This window comes from Lampetra planeri, chromosome 27, assembly GCF_965212315.1.
Source record: "Lampetra planeri chromosome 27, kcLamPlan1.2.h2, whole genome shotgun sequence".
Lineage (NCBI taxonomy): Eukaryota > Metazoa > Chordata > Hyperoartia > Petromyzontiformes > Petromyzontidae > Lampetra > Lampetra planeri.
Window position 1 is genome coordinate 2,515,703 of NC_136133.1, and position 22,346 is coordinate 2,538,048.

The following is a 22,346-nucleotide window of genomic DNA, read 5'->3' on the forward strand; positions in this document are numbered from 1 at the left end:
ATTAATGAGAAAAGTGTATCTTAGTTAGAACAGTTCAGAGCTCATGTAATTATGTTTGCAGATCACAGGGAACACTTTTTTGTGATACAATTTCATCTGTCTTGGCAAGTTCACCAAGTTTTCAATATCTGTGTTAGCTCAGCACCTAGATTATTAAAATGCAGTTGAAAAATATATAATCTCATAATTGTTTGATGATGAACAAGTTTTTCTCTTGATAGGCCTCACGTGAGTGACTTACCTAGATCAGGGACAAATCCTGTGTAATTCGACAGAACTTTCATGCTGAACTCCACCACGCGGGCGTTGTCGTCTCGGATCTCAGATCCGCCTGAGCACACGGACTCCAGGATCTTCATGAGCAGCTCTGGGGAAAACGACATAGCGGTGCCTCCTCGTTACACACACACTCACTGCCTTGTCTCAGACTGAACACCTTACAAATCATAAATCAAATGTACAGACAATATTAAAATCGAAAAACAGTCTATTAGCCTTACTGCATTCCACAATGCAGCCTTCTGCACCAATGTTTTACAGCAGCATTTGTTTAACCAGGTAAACGCTAAACAGGTGGCAGATCTCATTGTTTTGTACATACAAGTCATCACGCAATCCCTCCATGATTTGTGCTTCTTTGTGCACTTGTCAGCTTTATTTCCATTCTATTTATTCTTTCATTTTATTATTCAATGTTATACTCATAATCCATGTCATAGAATGCAATATGCAGACTAAAAACTTTCTTTAAATACACTGCTCTGTTGCTTTTCATTATGAAGTGCAGCTTTCCAAAATCAATCCAACCCACAGTTGTCCCTGCAACAGCCTAATTCAGTTGTCTAGCAAACTTATTGTATGTGACTTTAGTTTGGCTCGTATCTTTAGCCCGACACTGCATCCTTCTTTATTAGTTTCTAACATGTCCTGTAGGTCATTCCCATTGGATGATACAATGCAACAGAAAATCTGAGATGATTAATGTTGTTTCCATTTATATTTACGCCTTTGTTGCTCTAATATAATTTCCAGAATACATCACCCAATGTCGCAGGAAATAATGTTGGTTTAAGCGTGTCCTCTTTCCTCTTATGAGCGGCAATGTGGGGGATCAATATCGCAGATCCTCTTATCCACAAGGTTATTTGTGTTTGTACTATTATCCACAGTTAAAGAGGATATATTTGCCAGGCGACTCCTCGTATCTGCAAAGTCACAGATAATAGGAGTGACGATGCGCAGTGGATGACGGGAAAGGGGTCAGGAAATATTCACGGATATTACTAATTTAGCTTGTGACTCCGCATTTCCACAAATACTACCCCGTCCCCACTTATTTACAATAATTTATGGATAACTGGGGCAGAGGTAGTATTTGAAGTGCAGTGGGTAATGGCGAACACCAGTTTCGCTTCAAACACGCGACTTCTCGGGAGCGATGGCGCAGTGGTTAGCGCACTACGCTATGATTATCCCGGTGAACAGAATTAGATTCTTGTTCACAGCAAACATTGGTGACGAATATCTGAAACCGGCCCTCAATTCCCCCGTGTCAACTCAGCATTAAATGAGTATGTGGTGTGTACACATCGGGGAGACAAAGGCGGCCGGGCGTGGTGCTGTCCAACCACCCCGTCGTTTGCCGTGCCGACCTTCATGGGTGTTCGCTCACAGCACTTGCCACTTTAGTCTGTGAAAGGCTATCTGGGGGATCGTTACCTTTGTATCTGTGTGCACGTCTCGGTAACTTCGCCACCGCGTGCTAAGAGAGCAGCTGGGTAAATGTTACGTTGGGAAAACAGGACGAATGATCAGTACGAGACTAAAAGAACATCAGAGAAATATTTAATTATCCCAAATGCAACTGTCAGCAGTAGCAGAACACGCGTGGCAACAAGGACACTCAATAGATTTTGATAATGTTGAAGTTTTGTGCAAAACTAGCTACTACTGGCCAAGACTAATTAGATAAACTATCGAAATTGAAAGAAATAAAAATAACTTAACTGTTCGAATAGCTACCGTGCGTGGAAGCGAATCATCAAATAATACATTATTTAAATGCATGCCTACAAAGGGGAGCGTACTTCAATAGGGATTACCGTTGGTAGGGCTATTTTAATTAACACAATAGACAGGAAGGACAAGTTCAAAGGGCTCGCATAATGCACATGCAAAATGTACGTTGCCTCAGTAATCCCCCCCCAATATTGTGCAAGAGCACAGAAGGGTGGTCAACACATCTACGCCTCTATATAAAGAACGAAACAGTAAGACTTCTCCACAAATCTGGCTGCCGCCTGATGAAACTAGTTGTAATTACTGGCAAAACGTCGTACTCAGATTGTAAATGTTGTGGCTTGGCTCTCCAACACACAGGTATGCTGTACTAGTGTAGTAAGCTTCAAAGAGACTTGGAGGTCGGAGTTGGAGGCACACTTATTTATTAGTACCAAGTGCAGAACAGACCGGGATGTACAACACTGGAAGGGGTGTCGGCCCCTTCACCCGTCTAACTGGGAGATCAACTCTATAGGTCACAGCTAGCCTAGGTCCTCCACTACCGAGCTAGGGGAGGCTAGCTAACCCAGCCCTGGTAAAGCTGGGGTTACGGCACCCTGAGTCCCCAGACCGGCTCTGACAAGAGCATCGGTTCTGGGCTCTCGGGGCCACGCCACTGGCTCGCCTGGTCGGCCCTGAGAAGAACAGCGATCCAGGGGAGTCCCAGGGCCTATCTAGCAGATCTTCTTTCTTCACTGGTTAAAGCCGAACACACACTGCCCCGAGCCCTCCGGCTCACCGCCTTATATGCCAACTCCCCCACTGAGGGGTGGGGCCGCGGGGGATCCCAGCTCCGTGTCAGCCCCCCAGGCTGAACGGTGCGGACGTCGCTGTAAGCACCTCCTCGCGTACAGACATAGCCACGCCCAGTGTGTTTGTTTCCCATCCGACACAACTCTATAACACCCCCTCCGTAACACCTCTACATCACCCCCCCCTGTACAGCCCGCAGCCGTCCCGGCTGCAATAAAATCACAATAAAGATGCATCCCCCCCCAAATCCGCGTGTGCCTCGCGTAATTTTAACGAGAACAACAAGAATGAACAATAACAAGAGAAAAATAACCCGACGCACCCCCCCCCCGAATAAATACCGAACCCTGTAAAAACGCAACATATATCCAATTCCCAGGACCCCCCCCACCGCAAGGGCTGCACAAGCAGCCGACCTCACAAAAGTCTGCGCGTTTTGGCACGCGTTCTTGCAGCGGGCCTGTCACACTGGGCAACCCCGGTTGGCCCAGTGGTGGGTGTCAACAGTCCGGGTGCGAGAGAGGCTTCGCTGCTGAGTGACCCCCGACCCCCCCGGGAGGGGTTGGCGGTCGTGAGCACGTCAATCCCGGTTCACCTGGAGGTGGAACAGTTGGTGGCAAGTTAGGTGAAAGCAGCGAAGTCGGACTCTGGGGGTCGGTGGACCCCTCACATGTTTGGCCACGCGTGTGTGTGGTAGGGACATGGGGCGCAACGGTTTCAACCTGGAGGGGTGCACGAACCACCGACGCTTCCCCCACTGGATACTCACACATTGTGGCCGCAAGACCTGCACCACTTCCACGGGCCCCCGCCACGGTCGCACCAGCTTAGACGAGGTCGCCAGTGGTGTTTGGGGACAGTGCAACCACGCTTTGTCACCCGGTTTCCACCGGAGCACATGTGCCCGACCCAGCCTGAGCCTCTCATTCGCCTTTTGGCGAAGTTCTGAATTCTGGATGGCCGCCTCCCGCGCCTCTGTCAATTTGGCGATGTTGAATTTGACATGGTCGGTCAATTTAGATTTAGCATGCGGCGCGGAGATTTGCAGCTGGGTCGCGACAGGCGGGTTAGCCTCGCGGCCATACATTAGGAAAAAGGGCGAAAATCCGGTCGCCGCATGCGGAGCCATTCTGTATGCCACCAAAACCCCCGGAATATGAAGGTTTCAATCGGTCTGTGAGTCAGAGACCTGTTGGGACAGCATGGACGTGATAGTCCGATGCAGACGCTCAGTTTGTGGATGATATGGGGAGGTACGAATCTTTTTCGTTCCCAGGAGCTCGCAGACTTCGTGGAGAAGTTTACCCAAAATTTTTTTACCCTGGTCGGTCAGCAACCGCTCCGGAGCACCTTTGTCGAGGACGTAGCCCTGGACAAAGGTCTCCGCGATGGCTGCTGCCGACTGGTTGGCGAGGGGCCAGGCCATAGGCCAGCGCGTAAAATATTCTACCCCGGTCAATAGGTATCTATTTCCCCTGGGTGTAGCGGGGAATGGGCCCAGAATATCAAGCGCAACGAGCTCGTTAACCCTGGAAACTTTGATAGACTGCAATGGTGGGTTGGACCCCCGCGCTGGTGGTTTCCGTTGCGCGCACTGAGTACACGACCCTAAAAGATCCTCGACGTCCCTTGCCATGCCCGGCCAAGAAAAATCCAGCTGAAGCATGGCAAGGGTTTTGTGAGTCCCCAGGTGAAGGAGTCGCTCGTGCGCAGCCCACACCACTCTACCCCTCAAAGCGGAAGGCACCACCAGCCGGTGGCGGCGGGATCTCCCGTCCCAATGCATCAAAAGACCTTGAACCAACCCCCACGAGTCGACATTTTCCTCCCCCCGACCAGCTCCCCCGATGCGACGGCGCAAAGCGAGGAGGGAGGTGTCCTCCATTTGGAGGCGCCCCCATTCCGCAACAGACAACCCCAGCAAGGAATCCCTCCCTTGTTGCTCAATAGGACCCGCAATCGAAGGCGCGTCAGCGGCGGCCGCAAGGACCGGATCAGATATCCCATTCGGAGGCCTGCAACGCCCTGAACCCAGGAGGCATGCGCACTCGGAGGTGGTTGGTAACCGTGACAGAGCGTCTGCATTCGTGTGGCGAACGCCCTTACGATACGTAGTGTCAAAATCGAAATCCTGGAGAATCTCCAACCATCGAGACAATTGTCCCGATGGCTGTTGAACTCGCAAGGCGTACTGCAGTGCCGCATGATCTGTGCGGACGGTGAAATGACGACCGTACAGATATGGGCGATACTGTTGAATGAAGTTAACGATTGCCAATAGTTCCCGACGGGTAACACAGTATCTTTGTTCCGCCGGAGACAACACCCGACTGCCGTACGCTACCACACGTTCCACGCCGTCAACAACCTGCGAAAGCACGCCCCCAATGCCCGCCCGTGTTGCTTGCGTCCGTATCGAGCAAAAAGGGTTTTGTGAAGTCAGGATAAATCAATGGCAGAGCCCCCACTAGAGCGTCTCGGAGGGAGCGAAAAGCAGCCTCCTCCTCCTGTCCCCAGTGAAACCTGACCCCCTTCGATGTTAAGGCATGTAAGGGCTTTGCAATTGTCGCGAAATCAGCGACAAAGCGTCGGTAGTATGACGCGAATCCAACGAAACTCCTGACCTCCCCCACGGAGGTGGGAGTCGGCCAGGAGCTGACACATTGCATTTTGGCGGGATCAGTAGCAATACCTGAGCGTCCGACAATGTGGCCCAAATACCGCACTGATTCGCGTAGCAAATGACATTTCTGGGGTTTGAATTTCAAATTGGCAGCCCGCATTTTGAGGAAAACCGCACGGAACCTCTGGAGGTGTTCATCGAATGTTTTACTGAAGACGATGACATCGTCTAAATAAATCAAACATGAATCCCATTGCAACCCAGCCAAGACCAATTCCCAGAGGCGTAGCTAGGATATTTTGCGCCCGGGGACGAGCTATAAAATTGGCGCCCCCCCCCCCCCCCATTTAATCACATTTTCCTATTACATCGAATAAGGAATAACAATTTAAAATTGAATGAAACATTGTATTTAAAGAAGCAAATTTATAGAAATTATATTACATGGCTCACTCAGTCACTGTCGTAGACTGGTTGACAGTCTACAAAAGATTATTTTTTCTTGATTTCACTGTCGCAAACTGGTCAATCAGGTAATCAAAATCTGTTTTTTACAATGTTTCTCTTTCAACGCTAAGAAGAGCAAGATTGCTGAGACGATCTTGTCCTATTGAAGCACGCAAATACGACAAAATAAGTTGCAATTTGCTGAACGACTGCTCACAGCTTGCAATTGAAACTGCTATTGTTAATAAAATTTGCAGTGAAATTCGCAAATTCGGAAATATGTCGTCTCCATGAAGCACAATAAAACCAAGAAGATCCAAAGGAGCTTCTGGTAGAACTTCATTCCGGTTACTGAGCAGCATTTTGCAATCTCCAATTTCTGTGAAAAGTTCGTGGCCATTGATGTCGGTGTCATAGAAATTTCCAAAATCTGTGCAATTTCGACAAATTGCATCGACATCTGATGATTTGTGTCAGAGAAGAGTTTTGACGTCCAGCAGAAATCCAAATTTTGTGTTCAGGTCTTTTAGTCGTAAAAACCGTGTTGACATCTCCTGTTGAAGTCGATAAAATACGCTCTTCATAACGCGCAATTTCTTCTTCTGCTGAAAGTCCTGCATCTCTTGCCAGTTCTCCTGGCATCTTCCGACGTCGCCTAATTGTTCTGTCCACATCGGTCCCCCAGGCTGTGCATCTTGTTTTGGCGTTTTCTACAGCAACTTGGCTCAAATCATCACGAAGCTTGACAAATTCATGCTCCAAAGATTCAAGATCAGTTGCTGCTTCCTTGAAATTCATAGTAGGATCCTGTAAGCGCTTCTGAACACGATAAATTTTTCCAAGAATGACATTTCAGAAATGTAATAAAACTATACGCGTGCCTGTAACTGTTCTGCATCACTTCTGGTTTCAGGCGTCATAGTTACGTCCTCCGATAATTTGTCTAGCAGCCTTACTAGTTCATCCAGTCCTTCATAGATAGCTTTAACAGCTTCTGATCGTGCACTCCAGCGTGTTTCAGACTCCCGCTTTACTGTGATTGGCACAGCTTTTTTAACTCTTCCCTACGAATTGTTGAACGAGAGAAAAACAAATATATACTTTCAACTGTTCCAAAAAATGTGGCGACAAGTGGATCCTGTTTAGCTGAGTGTATTCCTGCTAAGTTTAAGCTGTGGTTGTCACAGTTGACAAACAACGCTCTGTGATTTTTGTCACATGTTCGTTGTTGAAGGCCGGATATATGCCCAGTCATCACAGCAGCATTGTCATAACATTGTGCCCGACAGTCGGCTAGAGGTATGTTTGTCAGATTTCAGTCTCTCGACGATGACTCTTTCTAGGCTTGCTGCATCTTTTGCATGTATTTCGATATAACCTAAAAATGATTCTTTGATAGTTACTTTTTTAGTTTGAAAATCCATATCCACAAATCTTATGACCTGAGAAAGCTGTTCCCGATGTCCTAGATCAGGAGTTGAGTCAAGTAAGATACCGTAGTACTTGTTTTTCCTGATATCACTCAACAATTGGTTCTTTACAGTCGACACAGTATGTGGATAAATTCATTCTGGATTTCCGGTGACAAATAACAAACTGATCCCGGATTTTCTCCTGCGTGCTGTACATGTTTTGCTAACAATGGGTCATACTGAGCAACGAGTTTGATTAGCGCGAGAAAGTTTCCAACATTTTTATCCTCATCCGCATTCAAATTTTCCTCATGGCCACGTAGTGCCAAATTTTGTGAAACCGGAAACTTAATACAGGTGAGTATTCTTTGTAATATATCTCGCCAACGTTGTTTTTCCAAATGAATCTGAGCTTGAACCACTGCGTCAATTCCAGTACCATCAATTATCCTTCGTTCGGCTTCCTTCCATGTGTAATAAAGGACTCTTTAGGCGATGTAGGTCTCCGTTTGTCCTTTATTGGGTTCTTGTCTCGCACCCCGCGATGTCCGCTTCTGTCGTGTGCCCCGCGCACCCGTCGTGTGCTCCGCACACCCCGCAGCCACACTGCTGCCCCGTGTGCCCCGCACACTCTTCTATCTCCTCACACCCCGCTAGCTCCTCACACTCCGCTAGCTACTGCTACCCCACGTACACCGCTGGCCGACGGTGCCGTGACTCCGACCACGTGGCAAATGGCGCCACTCTTCCGCCACCACACAGCATGGCTCTCCACTATTCCCACTCTCTCCCGACTCCCAGATCTCTTCCGGCTCTCACCCTATATCCTCCTTCTCACGTGACCCTGACTCCTCCTTCCCGCACTGCCCCTGTCTCCGCCCCCACTCACCCCAACTCCCATTGGAGCCGAGGTGAGCAGTGGCTCCTCCCACACGCCCCATCGACCAGGCTCCGCCTCCCCAATACTCCGGCTCGTGTGAGTGGTGCGGAGGCAGCGCCCACCCTGTCCTTGCTCGCATTACACATCTAGTAAAAGCTGTGCGGTGACTAAGATTCTTTTCATGAGAATTTAGTTTTTTTGGCTTTCTCCACTTGTTGAAACCGTTTGTTAACTCAAACGAAGCTCGTGAGTTTGAACTCGATTATGTAAATAATAGACAACAGAAACAGTAAGCAGCTTTATTGATTGGTGAATATAATAGCCACGAACGATTCACTTCCTCTCCGTTCGCTAGTCGGCGTTTAAACCATGCTGATGTAATTGAACGTCCTCTGGATACTGATGATAGATTGTCTCTGTGCTGAAAAGGCAAGGATCCGAGAGTAATCATTTCATTGCGAAGAGGCTGTGATATTTTCGATAGCTTTGTCGTTTTATCAAATTCTAAGTAGCCAACATCGTGAAACCTTAGTACAGCAGGAACAGCATCATAATGAGTATTTTCAGCTTCTCTATCAGAAGATTCTTGTATCTCATCTTCCCCGTTACTGTCAACAAGTTCATCATCATGTTGAACCTGTTCAACGACGACGCCCTAGTCTTCAGTGTTTTCGGAGTCTTCCTCAGCATAGACAGTAACATCTGTCTGAACCATGTTTTTCTCCGAGTCCTCAATGTCTTCAACCTTCTCGTTTACCTGCTCTGAAATAGGTGGTTGATAGCCGCCATCTTCTAATTCTGAAGAGTTGGAGTTTGCAGCTTTAGCTTCTTTCTTCTTGGCTTTCTTTAAAAAGCTAGCCAGTAATGAACTGACTTTTTTGATGCCATTTCAGCTTCTTTTTTTCTTTTACGACATTGAGCTCCACTTCATTTTCTTCCTGACATGGCTGACAACAATTATAAATATATTATTATAACACTGAGTACACTGAAGTGAAAAAAAACATGTTTAGGCCTAGACAATAACATAGTGGCACTGGCATAGCGCTACTACAATAAATAGGCTATACATGCAGATTAAAAGTACATAATTTATACGCTTAAAGGCAGATTATGCTGCAGATATAAAAACATATCGATATAATAAATTGTATTCTATATTTAACCCAAAATATTAATTTATTTATCAAAAAATATCATAAAACATACCTCTTGTTGTTCAAGTAACCAAAATAGGTCGCCGCTTTGGACGCCACCGCCTATAAGCTTATACTGTCGGTCGTACGCGGCCATGTAACGGCATAGACTTACCCGTCGAGGTTGACGCTCGTCCGGTGGCTTGTAGTCGTGGCACGGTGGTCTAGCTAACACAGTAACACTCTCACTTAGTGTCCGCCAGCGAGCATGGCTCGGCTCTTAGGTCAGTTCAAATATAAGGTACGAGCGACGTACATGTATAAGTGAGCCTTGTAGTAAATGCTGCTAATTGAAGGCCACGCTATGTTGATGTGCGTGGGCTGCTCCAGCTGCTGCAGCCGCCTGGAGCGTGGTGTCACTAATAAGAACTAAAAATAGGCCGTCGTAGTTTCCGCCACCAAAAAACAGGCCAGTGACTAAGGCTGAAAGACTGCGCCTGTCTGTTGTTTGGGACGTTCTTCCATGTGTAGTAGAGTTACCCACTCGATATTCACAAACTCGGAGAGCAAATCGTTAACAAGGTTTTCCCGCTCAAACTAACGGTCAGGGTCTCACAAGCTGTGAGAGCTGACCGTAAACAAGGTTTTCCCGCGCGACCAAACGGTCAGGGTCAGATAGGGTGAATTGGGATCGAAAAGCATATTGGGAACGACCAATCACAGGGTTCCACAAGGTGGCCGGGGATTGGACAACCCGGCCACGAGCAAGTATAAAGCCAGAGCGCTCAGAGCTCTCGGGGAGTTGAACCACACGAAGACCCAAGACAGCGGAAGAAGCTTAGGACCCTGGACCAAGCCCTCCAGCCCTTATCAGGGCTAGGGTTCAGTGTAACCAGTGGTCGGGAGACATCTCCCTAGGTCCAGTCAGAGGACACTGAAAGAGCGGGATATTGAGTAGCCTGTAGGGTACGGGGGCTTGTACGTTCTGAGTGTAACGGGTGAGGGGACCGTATATCCCTCAGTGCATAGGGACCGTGTTAATAAAAGTGTGTGCTACAAAAGACGTTGAAGAGTCCGTCTGTACAACACTACACATGTAAGTTCTTAATAGGCGCGCGTACCAAAATGTAATTACATGACATGTAGGCTGTGTGTGGCGGGATATATAAACTTTTAGGTTGAGGTGTAGATTTGTGCAGTCGTTTCAGGCTGCCGCGCCCGCCGCAATAAGTTATAATGTAACGTTGTAACCCTCATTTTGGCGCCCCTTTACCTTGGCGCCCGGAGACATATGTACCCCCCTGCCCCCCCCTAGCTACGCCTCTGCCAATTCCATTAATCGCTGAAAAGTTGCTGGCGCTGAGTGGAGCCCCATCGGCAAGCGGTTAAATTGGAAAAGGCCATGCGGCGTACGGAAAGCAGTTTTAGGTTTAGATTCGTCATCCAGAGGGAGCTGCCAGAATCCTGAGTGTAACGGGTGAGGGGACCGTATATCCCTCAGTGCATAGGGACCGTGTTAATAAAAGTGTGTGCTACAAAAGACGTTGAAGAGTCCGTCTGTACAACACTACATTGGCGTCAGAAGATGGAAACAAGACGAACGAACCGCACGCGAAGTCCCGATGATGCAAGCTCCGACTCACCTGTGGGTGCCGCGGGCGGCGCTGAAGATGTTGGCGTGTTGCCAGCCGCCCCACCACCAGCTGTGCAGCCGATCGCCGCGAGCGACGGCACCCAGGCTGCTCACGCCCGCCTCGCCCAGCTGCTGCATCCTGCAGCAGCCATCCTGGAGCAACTTACCCTGGGGGCTGCGGGCGGGGAGGAGCGGCCGACGGCGGGTGTCCCCGCCATCGAAAACCCGGAAGAGAATGTCCTTCCCGCCGACGGGTCACGTGGGGGCGGAAGCCAAGCTCATGCTGGGACCTCCGGGGGCCAATCACAACACACCGCGTCATCGCTGAGTGACGCTGCCTCTGCAGGACCCTCCAGCAACACCGCGTCATCACGGCCGCGACGCCGTACAGTACATGTTGTTGACCAAGCCATCGCTGCGTTCGGGACCGAGTCCGAGTTTGACGAAGACGATGACACAGCTGCTCTACAGCAGCGACTGCCTGTCTTTCGCGAATTCTCGTCCACAGGGGGCGACTGGGCGGCATTTCAACGTCGCTTCCTCAGCCATCAGGAGATGGTGGGCTGGTCGGATGCACAAGCACTTCGTGCACTGCCAGCCACCTTGGACGATGACTCTCTCGCTGCACTCATCTCCATTCCCAAGCGACAAAGGGCGACACTACAAGCAGCACTTCAGCGGCTGTCTGATGTCTACGGACCTCCTTCCGCCACACGCCACCAGTTCTACGAGAGACGGTGCAAGCCAAGGGAGTCGCCATTGGCGTTCCGCACCGCGCTACTCGCCATGGCAAGAGCGGCTTACCCCCGCATGGACGATGAGGCTATCGACGCACTCGTCCTTCAGAAGCTGCTGGAGATGGCGAGGGGGCTGCGCCTTGTCATCCAGGCCGTGGATGACGAGGACATGTGCTCACTGCGAGCTGCCCGGAGCATTCATGCTCACTTAATGCTGGACCAGGACGAGACCATCACCGCATCGGCTACGACATCGGTGCCTGCCAGCAGGGACAACGCTCGCTCTCCTGATCGAGTCTTCTCGACGTTCAGCGCGACGCCCCAGCGATCACCGGATCGCACCAGTTGCCGCAACGACTGGGAGCGGGGACGGCCCTTCCCCCGCGGTGACGCGACGTGTTTCAACTGTGGCCGCCGAGGCCACTTTTCTTCCGACTGCCGTGCACCTCGCCGCCGCTCCGCCGGATCCCGAGACCGGGACTACAGAGCTTCCAGAGCAGCGCAGCATAACCAGGCAAGTCGCGGCACCCCACACGCTCGGCCCTCATACACACCACAACACACAATTGACTCCGCTCGGAACACGGCGTATGACACGCGGCATTTGGCCGACTCTTCGCGACCACTGCGACCCGGGCAGTGGTCAGAGCTGGCCCATAGAGTGGTTGCAGCAACGGCGGGTTCCTCGGTGGTTGTTGGTTCGATCGAGGGGGTGGAAGTGCGCGTGCTTGTCGATACTGGTGCATCGGCCACTATCATCTCCGAGTTAATTTACAACATACTGCCCGGCCGATGTCGTTCATTGGAAAAGGTTTCCATTCCGTTTTTCACCGCTAATGGAAGTTCCCTAGGGATTCTCGGGCAAATTCGGGCTCAAATTGCCATTGGCGATATTAAATTGGCCGGACCTGTTTTTGTGTCTTCTTCCCTTGCGGTGCCGTGCCTTCTGGGAACTGATTTTCTTGCCAAAATGCCCATTAAAATCCTTATCGATCAGGGATGTATTGAACTTCCCTCGGGCCGCCGGATGGCATTTTTACCCGCGGCCACGCATTCACGGACGGAAAATGCTTCCGTACAGGCTTTTGCGGCTTGCGCTGTACGCATTCCGCCAGGGGCACAAATGCTCGTACCCTTACGGTTAAAGAAACCGCTCGCTCCCACCGCCTCGCTAAATGGCATTTTATTGGGACCCTCCAACACAGCAGTTAACAGCCTTTCGTTGGTGGCCGCACAGACTCTTGTAGCGGGCGACAGGGAGCCATTTATACAAGTTTTGAATGTCGGTCTGTCAGACACCGTCATTCCACAGGGGACAGTGCTCGCTCATGCGACAGTGGCGCCCCTGGGGACCGGGGTTGTCGGACACGTAGCGAACAGTCAGCAGCCTCTCCCTCATAACGTTGACGAGGGATGGATTGACGCTCTCTGCGCGGATGCCGGCGATTTATCCGGGTCACAGCAGAGTAAATTGCGGGCTCTTTTGCGGGAATTTTCGGATGTGTTCAGCAAATCACAATTTTATATTGGCTGCACCAAGCTGCTGCGTCACCACATTGACACTGGTGACGCTGCCCCTATCCGCCAAAACCCGTTTCGGCTCAGCCCTGCGGAGAAACAGCATGTTAAATGGGCAGTTGACGACATGCTGGCGGCTGATATCATTTCTCCTTCCAACAGCCCCTGGAGTGCCCCGATAGTGCTGGTCAAAAAGCACAATGGCAGTCTTCGATTCTGTGTAGATTTTCGGCGCCTAAATAAAATTTCTGTGGCTGACGCATATCCTCTTCCACGTATGGATGAGTCATTGGATGCTCTGGCAGGGGCGCGTTATTTTTCCACTTTGGACCTTCTGTCAGGGTTTTGGCAACTCCCCCTCGACGAAGCATCAAAGCCAAAGACTGCTTTTCGGACACCACAGGGCCTTTTCGAGTTTAATAGATTGCCCATGGGGCTCCACTCGGCTCCAGCGACGTTTCAGAGGCTCATGGAGCTGGTCCTCGCTGGGCTCCAGTGGGACTCATGCCTTATCTATCTTGATGACGTTATCGTCTTTGGCCGCACGTTCAACGAACACATTGAACGGTTGCGCGCTGTTTTCGAAAAGATGCGAGCTGCGGACCTTAAATTCAAACCGCAGAAGTGCCACCTTCTGCGTGAGTCTGTGCGCTATCTAGGCCACATAGTCAGCCGCTCGGGTATTTCCACAGACCCTGAAAAGACTAAATGTGTCAGCCAATGGCTTACCCCCACCTCTGCTGGGGATGTTCGCAGTTTTATCGGGTTCGCGTCGTACTACCGACGTTTTGTGGCTGGTTTCGCTACAATCGCCAAGCCACTACACGCTCTTACAGCGAAAGGGCTGAAATTTCATTGGGGAGACGCGGAACAGGCCGCATTTGACTCCTTACGGAATGCTCTTGTAGCAGCACCACCCCTGGCTTACCCCGATTTCGCAAAGCCATTTATTCTGGACACCGATGCCAGTAACACCGGGATCGGCGGGGTGCTGTCCCAAATCGTTGATGGCGTTGAGAGGGTGGTTGCCTATGGAAGCAGGGTTTTGTCCCCTGCAGAGCAACGTTATTGCGTAACCCGACGCGAGCTGCTGGCCATTGTTTACTTTATACAACAATACAGGCCATACCTGTACGGTCAACGGTTTACCGTGCGCTCCGATCACTCTGCGTTACAATACGCTTTGCGCATTGACGAACCGTCTGGCCAGCTCTCCCGATGGCTTGAAGTCCTCCAGGACTACAATTTTATGGTGATTTACCGTAAGGGTACACAGCACAGTAATGCGGACGCGCTATCTCGCCTCCCGTCAGAACAATGCGCCTGTTTCACGGGTTCTGGCCGGTGCAAACCGCAAATAGTACGCCCGGTTGCACCTCCTGAAACGGTTTCTGCTGCCCTTCCTTCCGATCCTGCGCCGGGTGTGGACCACCAAAATCCGCCAGCAAGTGACGACTTGCTGGGGATAACGTTGGATGAATGGGGTCGGCACCAAATGAACGACGCGTCATTGTTGCCTTTGCGTCGTCGCGCATGTGATTCGTCCTCACATTCAAGTAAATCGAACTCTTTTGCCATGCGCCGCGGTCTGCTCATGCACTGGGATGCTGATTCTTGCCAGTACAAAATTGTAGTGCCATCGGCTTTGCGGTGTTCGGCTGTGTGCGCAGCACACGAGCGATTGTCGCACCTGGGTGTGCACAAAACCATTGGCTTGCTAAAACTACAATTTTACTGGCCGGGCATGCTCCGCGACGTAACTGATATTTTAACGGGCTGCACCCAATGTGCGCAACGTAAACCTCCAGCGAAGCCGGCATGCCCACCGCTGCAGCCCATCACGGTATCCCGTGTGAACGAGCTGGTTGCTCTCGACATTTTGGGGCCTTTCCCTACGACGCCTCGTGGTAACAAGTACCTTCTGGTTGGGGTGGAGTATTTTACACGGTGGCCTATGGCCTGGGCCCTCCCCAACCAGTCGGCAGCAGCCGTGGTGGACGCCTTTGTTCAAGGCTATGTGCTGGACAAGGGCGCTCCAGAACGGTTGCTGACCGACCAGGGAAGAAATTTTTCAAGTACCCTGCTGAGTGAGGTATGCCGCCTGTTGGGCACTAAGAAGGTGCGCACTTCGCCCTATCACCCCCAAACAGATGGCATGGTGGAGCGGTTGCATAGAACCCTCACCTCTATGCTATGCCATCAGGTTGACGAATCCCACGTAGATTGGGACCTGCAGATCCCAGGGGTCCTCGCTGCTTACCGCATGGCGCCACATGCAGCGACAGGGTTCTCCCCATTTTTCCTAATGTATGGCAGGGAGGCCATTCCCCCCGCTGATGTGCGGCTTGGGATAGAGCAGCTCCCACAGTCATCGAAGCTCACTGACCATTTGCGGTTCAACCTGCAAAAGCTGTCTGAGGCTCGTGATGCGGCGATTGAAAATTCTGCTTCCCGCCAGCGGGCAAATTCGAGGTTGCAGGCCCCTCGCACGTCCGTGCATCAGTGGGCTCCAGGTGATATGGCGTGGCTTCATTGCCCACAGGTGCCGGTGTCCACATCGGCTAAACTCCTAAAACCATGGCGAGGTCCGGTTGAGGTGGTCCAGGTAATGCGCCCACAGTGTGTTAAGATACGTTGGGGACGACGGCGCTGGTTCGTGCACCCCTCTCGTCTGAAGCCATTTGTTACGCCGCGCGGCTCTGCGTCACACTCAAAACACGAGGGCCGAGCGTGTGATATGCCCGACGAGCTGGATGTCGCCCCGTTGGTACCTAATCCACAGCGCAGACGTCTCATTCCTCCCGCAGATGATGCGGGACTGAGGGAGCCGTGCGAGCCACGAGTCTCTGCACGAAGGCCCCGTGAGCCGCCCAACATGTTTGCCAGGATGCCTGACCCGTCTACAACAAGAGTCTCTGCAAAGAGACCTTCTGACCCACCCAACATGTTTACCAGGATGCCTGACCCGCCCAACATGTTTGCCAGGCTGCCCGACCCGTCTGCTCCAAGGGTCCACGCAGAGAGGCCTCCTGCCCCTGCTGACATTTTTGCCAGGATGCCTGGTCAGCCTGCAGCCCGGAAAGGGGCACCCATCCCCTACGACGGGCCCGCGAAATACACACGGGCTAGATCGCGTCGCTTTTCTTGATTGCCCATCGTTTTTTTTGCGGCAGCTGAATGCTGCATGCGTTGTGCGTCGCGAATGTCGTTATTTGTGATTGGTTCTGACCATGTACATATGTTGCGTTGTTGATGGGGGGGGGGGTATTTATAGTGGGTGTTCCTGTTCTTGTTGGATGTTCCTGTTCTTGTTGGTTGTGGCACACACACACTTTGATTCATTGGTGGGGATTTTCTGCTTGTAACAGCCGGGACGGCTGAGGCTTCCGAAGGGGAGGGTGATGTAGTAGAGTTACCCACTCGATATTCACAAACTCGGAGAGCAAATCGTTAACAAGGTTTTCCCGCTCAAACTAACGGTCAGGGTCTCACAAGCTGTGAGAGCTGACCGTAAACAAGGTTTTCCCGCGCGACCAAACGGTCAGGGTCAGATAGGGTGAATTGGGATCGAAAAGCATATTGGGAACGACCAATCACAGGGTTCCACAAGGTGGCCGGGGATTGGACAACCCGGCCATGAGCAAGTATAAAGCCAGAGCGCTCAGAGCTCTCGGGGAGTTGAACCACACGAAGACCCAAGACAGCGGAAGAAGCTTAGGACCCTGGACCAAGCCCTCCAGCCCTTATCAGGGCTAGGGTTCAGTGTAACCAGTGGTCGGGAGACATCTCCCTAGGTCCAGTCAGAGGACACTGAAAGAGCGGGATATTGAGTAGCCTGTAGGGTACGGGGCCTTGTACGTTCTGAGTGTAACGGGTGAGGGGACCGTATATCCCTCAGTGCATAGGGACCGTGTTAATAAAAGTGTGTGCTACAAAAGACGTTGAAGAGTCCGTCTGTACAACACTACACATGTAAGTTCTTAATAGGCGCGCGTACCAAAATGTAATTACATGACATGTAGGCTGTGTGTGGCGGGATATATAAACTTTTAGGTTGAGGTGTAGATTTGTGCAGTCGTTTCAGGCTGCCGCGCCCGCCGCAATAAGTTATAATGTAACGTTGTAACCCTCATTTTGGCGCCCCTTTACCTTGGCGCCCGGAGACATATGTACCCCCCTGCCCCCCCCTAGCTACGCCTCTGCCAATTCCATTAATCGCTGAAAAGTTGCTGGCGCTGAGTGGAGCCCCATCGGCAAGCGGTTAAATTGGAAAAGGCCATGCGGCGTACGGAAAGCAGTTTTAGGTTTAGATTCGTCATCCAGAGGGAGCTGCCAGAATCCTGAAAGCAAATCCAATTTGGAGAAGAATCGCGCCCCTGCCAAGGCATCAAGCGATTCATCCATCCGAGGAAGCGGGTATGCATCGGCTACAGAAATCTTGTTCAGCCGACGAAAATCGACACAAAAGCGCAACGAGCCGTCATGTTTTTTAACTAAGACAATCTGCGCACCCCAAGGGCTGGTAGAAGGAGATATGATATCGGCGGCTAACATGTCATCAACGGCCGATTTGACATGACCCGTGTCAATATGGTGTCACAGCAGTTTAGTACAACCCAGATCATATTTGTGTTGACTAAAAACGTCGGAAAACTCGCGCAGGAGGATTCGAAGTCTCTCACGCTGTGAGTCGGACAGGTCTGATGATCCCGCACAAAGCGCATCGAGCCACCCTTCATCACGGTCCGCATGTGGTTGCGATGGAAGAGCAGTGCTCACGTGACTAATGACGGGTTCCTCACAGGGCACCGGCGTCGCGTGCGCAAGCACGGTCCCTTGAGGAACCACAGCCGTACGCGACCCCACATTGAGGACCGCGATGAAAGGGTCCTTGTCCCCTTTTACAATGGTCTGGGCCGATATTAAGTCAGGTCCGTTAACCCCGGCTCTAGATGGTCCCAACAGAACCCCCTGGTCCCCAATCCCCTTAGCAAATGGTCGACGCAGCCTAAGAGGCACGAGCATCTGAGCTCCCGGCGGTACGCGTACCGTTCTCGCAACCAGCGCCGGTACCGTCGCAAATGCCGTCCGACCCGTAGAGGGGGAGGGCAGGAACGTAACACGTCGGCCCGACGGGAGTTCAATGCAACCCTGGTCGACTAGGATACGAATCGGCATTTTGGCCAATAAATCCGTCCCCAACAGGCACGGAAACGCCAGCGAGGAGGAGACCAATATCGGGCCAGAAAATTTGATGTCCCCAATACAAATTTGCGCGCGGATCTGTCCAATAATGCCCAGTGAGCCCCCGTTAGCAGCGTAGCATGGTACATCAACGGGAAGCAAGGGACGGCTTTGAACGGGGAGAATGTTATAAATCAATTCGGAAACAATAGTTGCCGATGCTCCCGTATCAACCAGGATCCGCACCTCAACCCCGTCAATATGCCCCACAACGACCGACGACCCCGACGACGTGGCAACAACGTGATGGGCCAACTCGGACCACTAGCCCGGTTGGAATGCACTCCCCACAGTGGCACGTTTCGGCGCGACGACAGGCAATTTACGACCCCCGTCCGTTGCGGTGCGTAAGTGTGTGACAGGTGTGTGCGTAGGCCGGAGTTTGCTGGTGAAGCTTGGGTAGAGGCGCGACGTCCTGCCGAGACGTCGCCCCGCGCTGTCGAGGAGCCCGGCATCCTGAAGCCACATGGCCCCGGAGGCCACAATTGTAGCAGTGCGTGAGTGCTCCAGATGACTTGGGCTGATCCTGGCGGCTCGGTCCGTCCCGAGCTGGTCGTACTCCGGATCTCCACTCCGTCGGGCGATCGACGGCACAAATTTCTTCCGATGGGAGGGTGGTTGCAGCCACGGTATGGCTGGCCGCCGCCTTGCTGGCCTTGCGACGCTGGGACAGCAAGTTTGCGTGGATGTGTCGCGCGGCCCGCAGGGAACACATCTCCGTGTCGTCTTGCGCCAAGACGACAATGTCCAACTCGTCCGCCAACAGCAGGATTTTCTCCGTCACCATGGCGTCCACCCCTTCCTCATCCATCCGCGGGAAAGCCGTTTTCGCCAGGGCCAGGAGAGCTGTACGGTACGCCAGGGGCGACTCCTTGGCGCCCCGCTGGCGATCGTAGAACAGCTGCCTGCAGTCCGAAGGTGGTCCATAGACTGCAGCCAGGAGTTGAAGCGCCATCTGCAGCGTGGCGCGCTTCGCTCTCGGCGCTGAGGTGAGGGTAGCGAGGGCATCCCTGTCGAGCATCGCCGGCAGCGCGCAGAGTGCTTCGCCATCCGTCCATTGTGCCATCTCTTGGTGAGCGAGAAAACGTCTTTGGAAGCCACCCCAGTCACCGTCTTCGCCCACGAACTCCTTGAGAGGTGGTAAGCGCTGGTGTAGCGCGGCGTCCGCAGTCGAGGATCGCTCTCCGTCGCTCCCGTCACTCCGCACGGTTTTGGCGGGAAGGGCGTGTGGCATCGGCGGTCGCTCTGTTGGTGACGCGCTGGCAGCTCCTGATGACGTGGCGGCTTCTGTTTGCCGAACGTCGGTTACGTGACTTAGCCCGGCCCCGCCCTCAGCACTCACTGTAGCCATGGCGGAAAATTCGAAATCGGGCCCCGTGGAAATGGCGGGAACCGGCGCTGCATGTCGGCTGTCATCGCTCCGTGCAGCTCCTCCAGCCCCCAGTCGAGTAATTTCTTCCAATGTGGCGGCTGCTGCGTAAAGTAGTTCAGCCAGTCGTGAATGAGCCTGCCGCAGTCCGTCAGCCGACGGCCCCCATCCGTCCTGACGTTGCGGTGTGTGTGGAGTTAGCCCTGGCTGCTCGGTGTCGCCTTCAGCCATCTCGGGCTCAAAGTCGGCCGTGGTTTCCTCCGCCCCTGGTTCCCTGGTACAAGCCGTTCGTCTCGTGTCCATCTTCTTAGAAGACCACTTCTGACGCCAGATGTAGTAAGCTTCAAAGAGACTTGGAGGTCGGAGTTCGAGGCACACTTATTGATTAGTACCAAGTGCAGAACAGACCGGGATGTACAACACTGGAAGGGGTGTCGGCCCCTTCACCCGTCTAACTGGGAGATCAACTCTATAGGTCACAGCTAGCCTAGGTCCTCCACTACCGAGCTAGGGGAGGCTAGCTAACCCAGCCCTGGTAAAGCTGGGGTTACGGCACCCTGAGTCCCCAGACCGGCTCTGACAAGAGCATCGGTTCTGGGCTCTCGGGGCCACGCCACTGGCTCGCCTGGTCGGCCCTGAGAAGAACAGCGATCCAGGGGAGTCCCAGGGCCTATCTAGCAGATCTTCTTTCTTCACTGGTTAAAGCCGAACACACACTGCCCCGAGCCCTCCGGCTCACCGCCTTATATGCCAACTCCCCCACTGAGGGGTGGGGCCGCGGGGGATCCCAGCTCCGTGTCAGCCCCCCAGGCTGAACGGTGCGGACGTCGCTGTAAGCACCTCCTCGCGTACAGACATAGCCACGCCCAGTGTGTTTGTTTCCCATCCGACACAACTCTATAACACCCCCTCCGTAACACCTCTACACTAGTAACGAATTCTGTTCTGTTTATGTGAAAAACCTTACTAATAGGCTGTCGGGTGGTGGCGGGTTTTGACGACACGTATATTTATGCGATCTAACCCAAAAACCTCTATTATGGATATTGGTCGCGAAAGCCTGCGACGTGTGAAGCTGGGTTCCTGTGCACCCTGGCGCCCCCTGTGGCGATGGTTACATCTGCAGCAGCCGAGCTGCGCCATTAACACGCAAAGAAAAGCTTATAGAACGCAAAGATGCGTAGATCCCTTGTATTGGCTTTAATGTACTGTTTAAATAAGTGCTGTTAACGAGCACCTATTAAGGTTGGCACGGCCCACGAGGGCGTGGGTGGCCAGTACTACGCCCGACAGCCTTCCTCTCCCCAGTGCTGATGTTAACAGGTACTCATTTGAGGCCGAGTAGACCCAGGGGAGGTCCTGAACCCGTTAAGATAGTCGTCACCAATGTTGGCTGTGAGCGAGAATTAAACTCGTGTGACCAGGTTTGTAGTGCAGTGCGATAACCATGATCTGTTTGTCTCTTTTTCTGTGTCTGTGTAAAAATGTGGTTGACCCACAGATATTAGTGTATTTGTAACGCAACGATAATCTGTGAAAATGTCACAACTAGAATGCTGCTTCGCAAAGATTGAAGGGAAAGTTTGCAGTTAATAGGTAGGATTGGATTGCAGATAACAGGCGTTTTTTCATGGATCCTGTAGCTGCCGCAGATAAGTGACGCTTGTCGGAGGAATTGTCTTGCATAAACAGTATTTTAGCATATTCTTAGGTTTTTTCGGTAAAGTCACGAGGGAGGGGTTAGAGAAATTAGCATGTCCATGAGTGTAAACGGTGAGTGGCAAGGTGTACATGCTAATTTCTCTAACCCCTCCCTCTCTCCCTGCCCCCGCCCCCCCTTTCTCTATTTAAGGCCTCGACACAGAGGCATAGTTTCTCTTTGTGCCTATGTTGGCTCTCTCTATGTATCTCTGTGATATCTGTCTGCTTATATGTCTGTCTATGTTTCTGGTTCTGTGTTTAATCTCTCTCTAAAATTTAGCATTCTCAGGAAGAACGTAATCAACCAGATAGGGTGTTGACTGTTATGTTATCCGACTCTCTGTTGTATTACATTACATTTCTAAGTATACTAGATTTGTGTTTCTATTTAATTTATACCTGATGATGATTGCTTGTGTTGCAATCGAAACGTCGTATGCTAGTATTTAATTTATTATTTTATCTTTATACGTGACTTTACCGAAAGAACCAAAGAATAATTCCTGCAGTCATGAAAGCTCCAAATTAAGTTTGAACCACTTCTACGGGGAAGTTTTAAGTTAGTTTTTTCTCTCTCTCTCTGGGTTTTTTCGTTTTCTCTCTCTGCTTGTGTATCGGTCTTCGTGTCTGTGTTTTTTCAGATTTCACACTTAACTTCTAATTTAGCAATCTTTGGAAGAACGTAATCAACCAGGCTATGCGTTAATTGTGTGTTGACCGACCCTCTGTGTTGCATTGCATTACATTTCGAAATTTTTGCTAGGTTAGTTAATTTAGTGTGTCTCTCTCCCTGCCTCCTAATTTTTTCAAGCTTTCGTACCGTACCACTCAT

The 22,346-nt window shown here is 51.6% G+C and overlaps 1 protein-coding gene across 3 annotated transcripts in view; it reads right to left on the reverse strand.

The window, feature by feature from the left end:
* The window catches only part of LOC144728005 (uncharacterized), an 87,316-nt gene that overhangs the window by 21,578 nt on the left and 43,392 nt on the right, over positions 1–22,346 (reverse strand). For 2 of the 3 annotated variants that reach the window (XM_078607197.1, XM_078607196.1), the window contains exon 4: positions 242–367. The exons of the other annotated variant lie outside the window; for it this stretch is intronic. In XM_078607197.1, coding sequence (XP_078463323.1) covers positions 242–367 — 126 coding nt within the window. The remainder of the gene's footprint in view (positions 1–241; positions 368–22,346) is intronic. 3 annotated transcript variants of the gene reach the window in all.